This window comes from Gorilla gorilla, chromosome 19, assembly GCF_029281585.2.
Source record: "Gorilla gorilla gorilla isolate KB3781 chromosome 19, NHGRI_mGorGor1-v2.1_pri, whole genome shotgun sequence".
Taxonomy (NCBI): Eukaryota; Metazoa; Chordata; class Mammalia; order Primates; family Hominidae; genus Gorilla; species Gorilla gorilla.
In genome coordinates, this window is record NC_073243.2 from 73,529,623 (window position 1) to 73,545,302 (window position 15,680).

The window sequence follows — 15,680 nt, forward strand, 5'->3', positions numbered from 1 at the left end:
ATCTCCTTCATCTTGAAGAGTGGTCAGATACCTTAACCTCTGTTCCACTTGTGTTTTCTTAAAATAACCCTGAGAAGTAGAAAATATCACCTGTCTCAGGATTACTGTACCCATTTTAGAGATGAGGAAGCTGAGACCCAGAGATACTAAGTGTCTTTTCTGAGGAGGTCCCACAGCAAGGTAGTAAGAGGACAGTTTTCCTGGACCTCAGACCCAGACTTGCCGGCCAGATTCTGCTCTGTTCAAAGGTACAGATGCTTGGGGGCAGTGAATAGTGTAAAGGTTGGCAAGAACTTTCATAGGCATGGATTGAAAGAGGCTGCAGCTGTAAGGAAGCGGCTAGACAGTGCTAATAAGTCACAGGGACTTTGGAGCACTTCCTGATTGCTTCGTAGCCATCCCCAGAACATGCCACTACCTTCTGTCTCCACTTGCTTCCTTTCTGCTCACTGCTGCAGCCTATTCAGGGGCATTGCCGCCAAAGAAGAGTCCTCACTTGCGAACAGGGATAAGGGAAATCTATTCTGTGGCTCTACGACAACATGTACCCCGGGATCCTCGCATGCTGTAACTGGTCTCCAGGCAGATGGGCAGTGAAAAACACAGGGGCCCAAATCTCAGAGCAAAACTGGGCAAAAGCCAGACTCACACACAGACACTTATGGGACAACGGGTTTACACAACCAACGACAGCTGTACTAAGCAAGCAGGAAGGTGTAGAGAAGAAAAGAGGGGTGAGATGGGAGGGTGCTGGGGAACAGCATGGAATCAGATTTATTGTAGAAATCTGATTTGAGCCAGAGGGAGTTTGTCTCAGCTCAGTGGAAGAGTATGTTTCTGAAACTGTAGAAGAAAACAGATTATGGGGAGAACAGTATGGCAAAAACCAAACCAAAACAAAACATCTCTCATACTTCTCTATGTAATCCCTGAGGATCTGAGACCATAATTAGCCTTATTAGGAAAAGGAGGAAAAGGTAGTCTAGAAATGTTAATGCTTATTATAATGATCAAGTAAGAACCCAGGGGTGAAATGAGGGCTTGATTTGAAAGAGGGTTAGAAAATGTCTCTCCTTTCATCAACCCCCTATCAGCAAACTGTACTCTTTTTAGCATTAGAATCTCATCCTTACAGCCTTGGATTTAAATTCACTGGGTTTGCTCTCTTCCTTCCTTCTTTCCTTCCTCCCTCTTTTACTCTATTTGTTTACCTTTTCCTTATTTATACCACATTGCAATTCTGGGAGTTCACTTTTGCCTACGAACCTTGCCAATGGGAAATTCACTTTTGGCCTATGTGGGTTTCTAGAACAACTGTTTCCTTTCATCTTGTCTTTGAATTTCCCATACAGTAGCAGTAGGGAGTTATCCAATCACCAAAGTAGTCACAGACTCTTAGCTTGTTAAGTCACATTCACTCATTTACATACTCAATAAATACTTATTGAGTGCAGACCTTGCATAGGGTGTTGAGAACACAACATTTGATGGCTGGGAGTGGTGGCTCACGCCTGTAATCCCAGCACTTTGGGAGGCGGAGGCAGGAGGATCACCTGAGGTCAGGAGCTCCAGACCACCCTGGCCAACATGGTGAAACCTCATCTCTACTAAAAATCAAAATAAAAAAATTAGCAGGGCATGGTGGCAGGTGCTTCTAATCCCAGCTACTCGGGAGGCTGAGGCAGGAGAAGCGCTTGAACCTGGGGGGCGGAGGTTGCAGTGAACTGAGATCGCATGACTGCACTCCAGCCTGGGTGACAGAGCGAGACTCCGTCTCAAAAAAAAAAAGAGAACACAACGTTGAACAAGTTATTCCAGCTCCAATATGGACCTTATCCTAGAGAGGAGATACAGACAGACAATACGATGCATAATATAGATTCAGGCAGTGAAAGTGCTATGGAGAAAATAAAGCAGGGCATTAGGCTGAGACCACAGAAGCCTGGGGTCGAGCACAGTGGCTCAGGACTGTAATCCCAGCACTTTGGGAGCCAAGGCAGGCAGATCGCTTGAGCCCAGGAGTTCGAGACCAGCCTGGGCAACATGGTGAAACCTTGTCTCTACAAAAAATACAAAAATTAGTCAGGCGTGATGGTATGTGCCTATAGTCCCTGCTACTCAGGAGGCTGAGGTGGGAGGATCACTTGAGCCCGGGAAGTGGAGGTTGCAGTGAACTGAGATCACAGCACTGCACTCCAAGACCCTGTCTCAAGAAAACCAGAAGCCTATCTGAGAAAGTGACATTTGAGCTAGGATCTGAAAGGAGAAAGGGAGGAGGCTGGTGGCATGACCATAGAAAGATCTGAGGGAAGAGAGTTCAAAGCCCAGGAAACAGCAGGTGCCAAAGTTCTGAAGCAGAAAAGAGCAAAACGGCTTTTGCTAGGAACAGAAACAGTATCGTCTACTAGGAACTGATCTAAGGACACCAATTCACTTCAGTGAAGAACGTATTTGTTCTTTCTCTGCTCATATCATGAGGATAGTATCCTAGAAATTAAGTGGTTTTGGTGGTTAAGACCAAGTTCTATTCCTAGGGGAAGTTATATAATCCTAGAGTTGATTACACATGTAACTTATTTTTAATTAAATTCCTGTTTTTGGAAAAAAGAAGAAAGGCAAGTGACTTTTTTACTTCTGCCATTTCTATTATTTACCATTCACGTCCTTTTTACTGGCTTTCATTCTACTTGATGAAAGAATGTACTCATTAAGCTTCAAGCTCAGTAGTTGGTGGCCAGTGGATGCAGTGAATACATTTTTTACAAAGCCCCCAGTTCTGCACTCCAACTGCCTGATTTACCAGGTCGAAAGGAAACTATAATGCTGCTGGTGTTTCTTTCTTGCAGGGAAAAAAAAATACAGCAGGATGGGGATAAGGAATGAGAGATCATGATTTGGGTCTTCTTTGAATTTCCTCTTGGAAACAAAACAGGTGCTGATTTGTGTGGAACGCCTCCCAGGAGAAGACAGAAGTACATGTAGATGCACCATTATTATTCAAGGTCACCAAAATGATCCTAGCTCTCATTAGAGGACCTAGACACTAAAGTCATTTTTTTTTTCTTCCTGTTCTACTTATAATGTTGTGGAGCTGGAATTAGATATGGACACTGCACAAACTTCTCAACATTGCAGTGGAACCACCAACACCATCCTCCTTTCTCACTTCAGCTAAGTGCCAGTTAATGATAACAGTGGGCCCTGGCTTTCATTAACTACCAGCACAAAAGCAACTAAGATCTTCCAATTGCCCCATTAAGCAATTAAGTTGCTAATAGTGTCTGGCATTAATAGGCCCAGTGGGAAGTGAAAGCTTCCCCAGTTAGTAGGGCTGAAGCGTTATCTTTTCTTACAAAAGAGTTTAGCCCTAAGATAAACAGGCCACAGAGGACCCCAGGGAGTGGCCTGTGTCCTTGGTGGGATCTCAAGGTTCCCACTGGGCACTTAGCCTCAAGGATCTCCTTGAATACTGTGTTGTGAAGGTGGCTGTTCAACGAGCAAAGTGGGCATTAAATCAAGCCAACATTCATGGAGACAGAGAGGAGTGAGAGGGACGAGAATGGGGTAAGCCCGACATGTGGAAATTCTGACCTCACAAGTGGAGAGTAGTGTTCAAAACATTTCTGTGTCTTGGTTTGGGTCTAACTAATCTAAGGGGCTGCCAGCTGTAAAATACTAGGGCTATACCAAAATATACGGGTTGACTTTCAGTGCACATATGCGTTTTACCCACATTTCTGTATGTGCAACATACCTTATGAGTTTTAAAACCAAAAGCAAATGCAACAAGAACAAAAATAGACAAATGGGACTTAAACTAAAAAGTTTCTGCACAGCCAAAAAAAAAAAAAAAATCAACAGAGTAAACAGACAGTCTACTAAATGGGAGAAATATTTTCAAATCACGCCTCTGAAAAAGAACTAATATCCAGAATCTACAAGGAAGTCAACTCAAGCAAGAAACAACCCCATTAAAAAGTGGGCAAAGGACACTGAAACCACCTATGCAAAAATTATAACAGAGGAAATTATGACAGTGAAAGAGATCAGACTTAACTGACTCCATCTTGCTTTTAACCTTTAAGCTGTCTTTATTCATTCCTGGGCGTAGGCCGAACTAACCTTGGGAAGGAATTCAGTTTATGGTTTGACTCTGAAACAAAACTAACAGCCCTTTCCCAAAAAGATCCCCTTCTTGACTGGGGACCAGTCAGCCTTTGTAGGACTAATAAACTAGCTACAGGATTAAAAATTATGGTTTAGGAATCATGCAGCCTCTGGCTCTAAGAGTCTGAGCCTCCCCAAATTGCTCCTGGGGATAACATCACTATTGTAATACCTAAAATCAGTGCTTGAGATATTTTGCAGACCTTTTACTGGATGGATCGGCTGACACCACCCAGACCAGTAATCTGGCTCAACCAGTTCTGTGATCCCATCCAGGAACAGAAGACAGCAAGAAAACCTCACTTCGACCCCCTAGGAGTCCATCTCCAACCTGACCAATCCGCACTCCACATTTCCCAAGCCCCTGCCCAACAAATTATCTTTAAAAATTCTGATCCCCGAATGCTCAGGGAGACTGATTGAGCAGTAATAAAATCTGATCTCCTGCATAGCTGGCTTTGTGTGAATGATTCTTTCTCCATTGCAATTCCCCTGTCTTGATAAATAGGCTCTGTCTAGGCAGCGGGTAAGGTGAACCGTTGGGTGGTTACAGCATGAACAGACATTTCTCAAAAAATGATATACAAGTGGCCAAAAACTCAAGAAAAAATGGTCAGCATCACTAACCATCAGAGAAATGCAAATTAAAACCACAATGAGATATCTTAGACCAATCAGAAGGACTAGTCAAAAAAACCCTACTCTGAATAAATTTGTGAGGCCAGTATGGTATTTCTACATGCTGGGCTTATCCCATCCTCACTCCTCCCACTTCCCACCATCTACATGAATGTTTACTTGATTTGATGCCAACTTTGCTACCAGATGTCGGCATGACTGTGGAGAAAAGGGTAGGCTTATACGCTGTTCATGGGAATGCAAAATTAGTACAACCTCTATGGAAAACAGTATGGAGACTTCTCAAAGAACTAAAAATATAACTACCACTGAGCCAGCAATCCCACTACTGGGCATCTACCCAAAAGAAAAGAAATCATTATATGAAAAAGACTCTTGCACTCGCATGTTTATAAAGCACTATTCACAATAGCAAAGTCACAGAATCAACCTAAGTATCTATCAAAAGTTGACTGAATAAAGAAAATGTGGTATATATACACTACAGAATATTATGCAGCCATAACAAAGAACAAACTCACGTCTTTTAAGCAACATGAATGAAACTGGAGGTCATTATCCTAAGTGAAATAACTCACAAACAGAAAATCAAATACTGCATGCTCTCACTTACAAGTGGGAACTAAACAATTGGTACATGGGGACATAAAGATGGAAATGAGAGACAATGGGGACTCCAAAAGGCAGCGGGGAGGTTGGGAGGGAGGTGGGGGCTGAAAAATTACTTCTTAGGTACAATGGTCACTGTTTGGGTGATGGGTACACTAGAAGCTACATACATCTCACTCAGGGAAGCAGCTTCACAGTCAGCCAAACCCAAGTTCAAATCCTGCCTTTACAATGATCAACCTTGCCAAAAATACATTACCTTTCAAAAACTCATTTTTTTTAATCTGTAAAAAGGGGACACTATTCCTCCAGCACAGTGTTTCTGTGAGGATTAAATGGGTTTTGTAGGTAAAGTGCCCAGCACATTGCCTGGCTCATAGTACATCTTCCCAATGGTAGCTCTGATACTTCAAATGTATTAATTTGAAGTATTTTGTATTATTTGAAATTTATTAATTTGAAGTAATTTGTTAATTTGTTAAATTAAAATTTAACAGTTTTAATTTAATTCAGATAGTGCTATTTGATAATTAGGTAATTTTATGTATGGGAAAATCATGTTTTGGAAGCAAAATAATAGTCTAAACCAATACCAAAATAAAAAATACAAATGTATCCCAGAATAAAGGGTTTTCCAAAATGTCAGAAGTGATCAAGGAGAAAAACCACGATTGAAATACTAATTATAGCACATGCTTTTGTATTCATGAAACAGGTCATCTAATAAATTTTGTTATTCTGATCTGAGTAACTGTATACCTAGAAGCGTAAAATTACGTCTATTTAAGAATGTTTCATAACTGAGAATTTTCATTGACTTAGCATGGTTTTGTCCACCTTCCCTACCCACAATTACTTTGAAATTTTAAAATTTTACTTCACATAACAGGCCAATTATAATAAAATCTCACAGATCTGTAAAACACTTTCACATAACTTATCCACTCAATCCAGAAAAGCAGGATCCAGCAATGGGGAAATTATAATCAGAAACTCTAAGACCAGATCAGTGTTTCCGTTAAAAAAGAAGCAGTATGAGGCCGGGAGTCATGGCTCATGCCTGCAATCCCAGCACTTTGGGAGGCCAAGGAGGGTGGATCACAAGGTCAGGAGTTCGAGACCATCCTGGCCAAAGAGACCAGCCTGGGCAATGTGGTGAAACCCCGTCTCTACTAAAAATACAAAAATTAGCCAGGCATGGTGGTGGGCACCTGCAATACTAGCTACTTGGAAGGCTGAGGCAGGAGAATTGCTTGAACCTGGGAGGCGGAGGTTGCAGTGAGCCGAGATCGCACCATTGCACTCCAGCCTGGGTGACAGAGCGAGTCTCCGAGTCAAGAAAAAAAAAAAAAAAAGAAGCAGGAGCAGTATGAGAGTTGCCCCAACCCACCCATCCTTCCCTGACTCCAGTCTCTACGCGCACATCTAAATCAGCATGTGCTTGTTGTATCTCATCTTTATTCTACATTCTTGACTCTATGGAGAAGGGAAAGCTAAGGGACAGACTGAAAGAGGTGAGCCTGGAGCAGCTCACGAAATGGGAGCAGGAGTTCCATGGGGAGGGTGGATGGGGACACAGCACCAAGTGGCTGCTCACTTTGTAGTGCAAAAAGACGAACTCAGTGTTTCAAAGTACTGTCGGCCCCTAGCTCCTGCTATTCCACAAAGTTCAGCCAAAGAGTAATCAAACAAGGCCTTCCTTTAAATCGAATCATCAACATTTCTTCTAGGAAGAATGCCGTCAGCCTTTGGAATGTGCCTGGGAAGTTTAAGCTTCTAAATTCTAAAGAAGAAGAGTGAAAACAATTTTTTTTCCTGGGTGATCAATAGTACTTATAGGGTGCATGAGCATGTGCATATGTGTGTGCATGTGTGTGTGTGTATGTGTGTGTGCGCATGTGTGTGTTTTGGAGTATAGCCTCCGTATATAACCCAATAATTTAATTTGACAAAAGGCGACCCGACATTCAAGGTTAGGGTAGGGGTTGTTTTCAAAGGAGCCAAAATTCCTCAGATTTGGGGAACCTCCTGAATCTCTACCCCTGAACACAGCAGTGGCCTTGGATGTCAGCTGTGTGGGTGCTTTGTGAGGACAGGAGATCATTCAGCTCTGCTAACCAATAAAAACAGGGCTTCATGTTGGCTGGTTAAGCCAGTTACCAGTGCTGGTTCCTTTCTGACAGCACCTTTTCTGGGTAAAGAGGACCCAAAGGAGCAGCCGGGCTCTACCAGAGGAATGTATTGGCAACACTGAAAAGATCAGAATCTTCAAACAAAAAAGTGCCAACATTTTCATTCTCAGCTCTCCCTGCTACACAGGGTTCTGAGTTTACGGAAATATACCCTCCACTCCCCAAATACAAAAAACGTCTAAAATGGGCTGGACTTGACAAAGTGTTCTAAGCTTTTGCCAATCCAAGAATGGTTCTTGGCATTGTGGGGGATTTTGTTAAAACCCAGACCAAAAACAGAATCTGACTTTAACAAAACCCCCAGGTGATTTGATGAACACTGGCCCAAGTGTTCCTAGGCACTATGAGAACACACACCATTGGCTACAGCCCCAGCTCCATGTCAGCGCTCAACTTCTTTGATACTCCTCGACCATCATTCAGGCGAGTTGATGTTGCTTGAATATCCTTTATTTTCAGGCGAACACGAACGCTGAAGCCTCCAGGGGCCTTAGTTTTTTCTCCTATGGTTCTAAGATTAACTCATTTTCTCAAAATATGAAAAGGAGGGGGAAGGCTGCATATCATTTTGCCATGTGGTCTGTTGTGTGACTGTGAAAGAAAACTGACCTCAAACTTCCCAAGGATGATGCAAAAATAAATCCTCTGCTGACCTCCAGGACCTAGAAACAGCCCGTGTCCCTGTTGACAGCCTCTAACTTCCAAAGGGCTGGGAAAACCACAGGAGGAAAGCCTGGGGTTAGCCCTTTTCCAGGCTGTCCTTCTGCACGGCATCCAGGTCAAGTGAGTCTTCATGAGGCAAGCCCAGATATGCAGCTCCCTCCATCCCTCAGAAGGGCCCTGGTACTCACAGAGGGTCCGGATGATGTCACTGGGCCAGCTGCGGGGGCTGGGGCCATGGGAATTCATTGCCCTCACGGCAAACTGGTAGCTGGTATCCGGATCGAGGCCCTTGATAACCATGGAGTCCATCTGGATCCGCTCATGGATTGAGGTCCACCTCTTGTCGAAATCTGGCCTTTATTGATTAGAAAAACAGAAGAAGCAGTAGTTCAGAAATACCAGAGGGAAGGGAAGCTAGCTGGCTATGTAAACTAACAGCATTTGAACTCTGGAAGCAATACTTGTAAAAGTAAGTTAACATTTCCTATCTGAAAGTAATCCTGATTTGAAATCACAAGTCATCATTTGCAAGTCCCTGCCGATAAAAACAAGTAGATTATTTTTAGGGTCAGTTGTAAACACTACTTAAAGACCATCCGTTTTTCCTTGCAAGGCCCTCACTATGATGAAAAGATCTTCACATAGGAATTCACTTTCAAGGACTCTGCCTTCCAGATGTTCACAAACAATCCTCCCTTTGGCAGTCCCCATCCCCAGAGGTCAGAAGAACACAGATTCCGTCTATTCACAATCTGTTCACAAAATAAATATAAGTTTTATAGGGTGACTAATTGCATGAATTGTCATGGGAAAACCCAAGAAGAATCTGTTCACGGACATTCTTAGTCTTAACGAATTATACAGCTACGCCAACGTGCTGAATTTTTACATGTCCTTTGGAGGGCCCTTCAGAGAAGGCAGACCTTTGCTTAGAGCTCCCATCTGGGAGGTAATACACAGAAGGCGGGAGGATGAGCTCTGGAGTTCAAATCCTGACTCTCCTACTTACTAGCTGCTACTTAATTCCTTTAAGACTCAGTTTTCCCATCTGTAAAATGAGAATAATAAAAGGACCTACCTGAGAGGACTGCCATAAAGATTAAATAAGATATATATCTCCAGCCTAGTACCTGGCATCAAATTGTAAACACTCAGCAGGTACCAGACATTATTCAAGGGACTTCTTCACAGAACTAGTAACTTATAGCTGCCTGCTTACTCTATACCTGCATGATCCAATATGGTACCACTACCCTATGTGGTAGTCAGTCAGCACTTCAAATGTGTCTGAATTGAGATGTGCTATAGTGTAAAATGTACACTGGATTTTAAAGAAAAATAAAAAAGAATGTGAAATATCTCAATAGTTTTTATATGGGTTGTGTGTTCAAATGAGTATATTTTGGATACAGTGGGTTAAAATATATTACTGAAATTAATTTCATTTCTTTCTTCTTGCCCTTTAAACGCCACTCTTAGAAAACGTAAACTTTCAAATAGGCTTGCATTGTATTTCTACTGGATAGCACTGCTCTATGTGGACATCCTAGCTGGAGGGGAGAAAAAAAGAACATTCCAGGTAATAAGAACTACAAGATAAAAGTTGGAAATAATTGTGCATGGCCTGCGGACAGTGTGAATGGCCCAAGGGGAGGAGAGGCTTTGTGTTAATGGCTAATAACATCAAGGGCTTTCCATCTACCAAGCAGCATTCTAATACCTTAACTCATTTACTTCTCACAAATGCCCTATGCAGTAGGTACTGATATTAAACACTCCACCTTTTTTTTTTTCTTTGACAGAGAAGGGAACTAAGGCACTGAACGGGTAAGTAACTTGCCCAAGGTCACACAGCGGATAAATGGTGAGGCCCGCTTGGATTGGTAGGATGAGCTTAGATTTAGAAGACCTTTAATCCTGGATGAAAAGCTGGAGTGACGGTGGGCAGCAGACGATTCCCCGTCCCTTTGCTTGCTCGCTGGCCACCTCTCAGGTGTTCTGTTGTTAAACACCTCTGCTCACAGATATTTAGAGGAAGGCAGGAAACAAAGAAGTTCTGTTTGTCTTTGAGGAGCAACTTACCAGGCAAGGAAATAGAGACTCATTTTGCTAAAAGAAGATGCCGGGGTGAACAGCGGATTTCCTTAATGTGAGCTCGCCCAGTTTTTCATTAGCAGGAATGATTGAAAGCCAGATGGAGTCCTTATGCCCAGTAAATGATGCTTCCTCAAGCTCACCAAGCTGGGGGTAGTGTGTTAACGTGTTTGGAAAAGCACAGTTCACAGGGTATGCCCATGGAGGAAGCAGGGCTGGTTTCTCTTTCCTGATATTCTTTCCCCAAAGATGGAATTCTCACGTAAACTAACTTTATCATCGAAGAGAAAACCTCGGTGAGTGGAAGGAAACACATTTACAAACTCAAATTAGAACAAAATCACTTCGCAGAGGAAAACCATGGGGGATACCTAAAAGTAAAGTCAGAAAAGATGTGATCTTTAGATAAAACTCTCTGCTATCCTTTGCTAAGCTTCCCTTGTGATATTTATAGAGGAAATAACCCATATCTATTCTCACAGTCTGCTGCTATTTACCGAGGACTACCTGCAAAGACCTGCAACAATCTTTATGTAAAAACTACAGCAAAACAAAAAGATGATTTTGTACATGTTGTCCATTTAATGCAGAAAAGAAAAACTCTTATTTCCAGCAAACAAGAGATTAAATCATTAGCATTTATTTTTATTCTATAGAGTGAGAGAGACAAGCTCATGCAGATTGAATGCCAGTTCAAAACCTTTAACATTTTGCCTCTGATTTTGTCATGAGTTTTTTATCTGAGTGTTTTTAGAGTCTCTTCAGGTACAAAGGTACAAAGGTGAGGCTGAGAAAGCGATGACCAGGCAAAAGTATTGTCTTAAATCATCCTCCAAAACACCTTTATCTTTTTTTTGACTGAAGAAAATCACTTTACCCTAACTACAAAGTTGTTGGTCAGATCACCATAGCAACACTACCTTGGCAATGTATTCAACAATGAAAAGGCCAGAGGGTGAGAAGTTGACTGAGAATGGGCTGCCACCCCACAGGAACAGAAGAACATCTGGCCATCTGGTGGGGTGGCTCAAGCCTGTAATCCCAGCACTTTGGAAGGCCGAGGTGGGAGGATAGCTTGAGCCCAGGGGTTCAAGACCAGCCTGGGCAACATAGTAAGACCTTGTCTCTGCAAAAAACTTAAAAAAAAAAAAAAAAAAAAAGTCTGGGGTGGGAGGATTGATTGAGCTTGGGAGGTTGAGGCTGCTGCGAGCTGTGATTGCACCAATGTACTCCAGCCTAGTGACAAAATGAGACCCTGTCTCAAAAACAACAACAACAACAAAAACATGGGCAGCCACCAGCAGGGCATACACTGCAAGCATTTTGCCAAGTAGTGAGATAGGGTTGGGCCAGGCACCCTATACCTCAGGAGATCAGTGGCTCAGCTTTGGAAGGTTGCTGGGCAGGTGAATTCAGGTGGGGAATAGAGAATGCAGCCAGCAGTGGGTACTCAAAACCCAATTAATCAATTCACTTAATCAGGGCTCACTAACTGGTTCATTTTGCCACTTACCATTGGCATTGTTAGAATCCAGCCTGGCTATCAGGGCTGGGTGAAATCTTAGAGATCATTTGGTCCAAGTGTCTGAGGACTCTCAGAAATTGTATGCAGGATTTTATACATGAACACATTTCATTTTTCTAAGTAAAGGGTCCTTCACTTTTATCAGATTCTCAAAGATAAAATAATGATCCCAAAAGCTTTGAGAGTCACTGATCTGATCCAGTCTCTCATTCTACCTACATGGTCACTGAAGGAAAATAATTTACCCAAAGTCACAGAACCACTGGGTGGTATACCTTTCTGCTTTAATTCTTTCTTGTGGTGTTTTGACTACCTTGCCCATTGCCAATCTCAATCTTAGTGAACAATCCCTTTTCTTGATACTATCAAACCCCATAGGTGGCTGCCATGGGCTAGTCCATTGGCAAATGATGAATGATTATCAACCAGGCACCCATCACAAAAGTTATATTCCAGGAGGCTCCACGGAAGTGTAAGCACAGTTCCATTATCAGGGAGTTTATAACCTAATAAGCTGGGGATAAAATACATCTGAGCATCAGTGCAGAAACAGCACCTCTAAGGACCAGTAGGAAGCCAGCGCAAAATAGCACATTTCAAGAACTGTATTTGAATAGGTCACTGTGAACTAGAATCCTGAGGGAAGTCTAAGTCCCAGAATCCATATCCTAGGAAGACATGGTTCTCTACGTTGATCACTGGGCAGAAGTTGCTCTAGACCCATCTCCACTTGATGCAGGATCCAAAGAGTGGGTACTGCTGGCTTAGGTGGAGGAAACTTAGTGAGGATAGGGTGGTGTCTTTACATAAGAGACAGACAAATAAAGATGGTGTGGAAAGCTTCTGTGTTTTCCATGTTGGACTAAGAGGCCCAGTGGTTTCTTACAGAGAAGCCAATGGCAGGAAAACCTTTTGATGTCAATTAGGAATGACAGACAATGAAGCTGACTGCCTTGGAAGGGATGAAATGGGCCTCATTGACTATATTAAAGCAAAACTTGGTGGTCCTCAATCAGGGATCATAATGTAACAAGTGACTTCCTGATCAGGGTGGGAGCTACTTAATTCAGTATCTCTGACCTTGACTCACAGTAAGTAAACATTTTTCCATAGTAAATATACCTATGCACATAAATATGTATATTATATATGAATACAAAGCTGAAAAAAGTTTCAAGAAAAAATACTTAGCTTTACTACCTTATTCATGTTTCTCTTTTCTTTCTCTCCTTTTCCTTTCTTTTCTACTTCTCCTTTTAAAAAACAAAATGCTGGTAAAAGACCGTTAAATTGATCTTGCCACTCACTGAAGTGCTGTGGCCCATAATTTGAAACACACCGCACTGAACTTTTCCCCCTAGAATATCTTAGATGGCATTTCCAATTCTACAATTTCAAAAATAAAGCAGGTGTCATTAGCCCCTGAGAGGAATCTGTTCCTTGAACTTGAATTCAACACCAACATGTGGCAAATGAAGCCTGTTCAACCTCAAATATACTCTGGATTCATCACATATCAGAGCTGTGTTTTTGAATGATCCACAGTAAGATATACACTGGACATTGTGACCCAGTAAACACCACACACACACACACACATACACCTGAAACAAGTTTCACAAAAACGATTCTCCTTTTTACTATGCGTGAGAGCCTATGGTATTCTCTTTTCTATTCTATTTCACCTCTCAGTTTGAGAACTCCTGTTCCAGAAAGATGGAGCTGAGATGAAGAGTGAAGCTCAAGCATGTCATGGACGTTAACTAGGAAATGGCTAAAACTGGTTAAATCCTGCTAGGAAAATACTTTTGAGAGTGGAATTTGTTGGAGCAGCCAACTGTCCTCTAGGGGATACAACAGAATATCCAGAATAGCCTTGACCATAGAGGCCACTCTACTGGCCTTAGAGGGAGGGGACCAGAAGCCTAATTACAGCACAGACAGACACCTGTGGCCTCCTTCTTTCCACATCAAACCTACCAACCCACAGTGGGATGCTTTCTGGAGGACGCTGGGTTACTTGATGGCTCCCTCCCTAAGTATTTTCTCTCACATTATTCCTTCTAAACATCATCTCATAAACAGAATTAAAAAGACTTTCCTCCAGACAATCCCATGCCTTGAATCTGATTCTACTATCACACTGATTAGATCACCTTCCAGTATAATTTTAGACTTCTGTCTTTCCTCCTGGGCTGGGAGCTCATTAAGCATGGTGACTTTGTCGTCTTCATCTACGTGTTCCTTGAGATGTCTGCATGATCTTTCAAAGACAGGAATGCTACCAGTCTCTTTCCTGCTTACACCTTTCCATAGCTCCCTATTCCCTTCAGGATATATATGGGCTCCTTTATAAGGCCTTTTTTTGGTGTGACCCTCACCGACCCATCTCTCACCCCACAGAGCTCCAGGCTTTCTAAGCAATTCCAGGAACATTTCCTTCTTGCCTCCAAGCCATTGCTTAAGTGGCTTCCTCAGTCTAAGCCTTTCATGTTGCTTCCTCCCTCCCCTTTTGCCTGGTAATCTCTGATGTGTCCTTCTTTGCTCCCATAAGAAGCCTTCTTTCCTTCAAAACTAGGTCAGATCAAGCTTATGTTTCTCCAGGTTCCTGATCGCCATGCCTGCCTACAACACTCACTACTCCTCTGAACTCTGTCCATCTGCATTCCCCAGTAGACTGCCCAAGGGTGGAGTCTACAGCTTATTTATTCATCCCTAAATCTCTTGCATGTTTTTCACATGAGATACTCCAAACATACATGTTTGTATAAACATATGCTCATAGGAGGTATCCAATAAAGGGTGATTGAGCTGAATTAAAATATCTTCAGAATTCAACTTAGAAATAGCATGATGCCTTAAATCAGGGTTGGCAAATTTCAGCCAGCTGCCAGTCTTAGTAAATAAAGTTTTACTGGAACACAACGACACCCATTTAGGTACTGTTTAACCTCACCCATTTAGGTACTGTTTAACCACACCCATTTAGGTACTGTTTATGGCTGCTTTCCTACTACAGTGGCAGAGTTGAGCAGTTGAGACAGAGTTCATACAGCTGGCAAAGCACAGAATATTTACTATCTGATCCTGTGAGAAAAAGTTTAGCAACCCCTGATCTAAGACAACAGCATGCTTTAACTTGGCTTGTGCCACTTTGACAGTCCAGTGAAGCCTATGAACCCCTTCTCGGAATGATGTTTTTAAAAGCATCAAATATATAGGTTTACAAAGGAAACCAATTATATAGAAAAGAATGATCAAAATAATAAAAATCATGAAATAATATACTTCTTTATTAATACATTAAATAAAAAACCTAGCAATGGATTTAATAACTATGCTAATTTCGAAGTAGTGATAAACATAACTGGTATTTTGAGATATATGCAACCATTGTAACCAGATAAGAAAATACTTGTGATTCTAATGTTGACAGGGCACAAGAATTGTTAATACCATTGTGATTTGTTGTCTACATTCATTTTTGAAGAAAATGCTAAATTTCCCTTGGTAGAACTAGGGATATAATTTTTTTTCCAATCCAAGTCCAGGGACCCCTTGAATTATATTTCCTGAATTCTATCCAGGAAACCCTTGGGGATCTATGGACTGCCAGTTAAACACCCTGCTCTAAGAGAAGAGATGTGATCCCATACATTACCCAGGGCAAACACAACAGGGGTGAGAGGAAACCTCATGCTCAGAAGAGCCTCCGAATCAGTCAATTTTACATACTGGTTTTATGCAGGATTTGCTCTACACTAAATGAATTGCAGAGAAAGGTCCAAAAC

The 15,680-nt window shown here is 42.1% G+C and overlaps 1 protein-coding gene across 2 annotated transcripts in view; it reads right to left on the reverse strand.

The window, feature by feature from the left end:
- Nucleotides 1-15,680, reverse strand: part of EGFLAM (EGF like, fibronectin type III and laminin G domains) — a 207,631-nt gene that overhangs the window by 88,493 nt on the left and 103,458 nt on the right. For both annotated transcript variants that reach the window (XM_031003504.3, XM_063700784.1), the window contains exon 6: nt 8,459-8,625. In XM_031003504.3, coding sequence (XP_030859364.3) covers nt 8,459-8,625 — 167 coding nt within the window. The remainder of the gene's footprint in view (nt 1-8,458; nt 8,626-15,680) is intronic.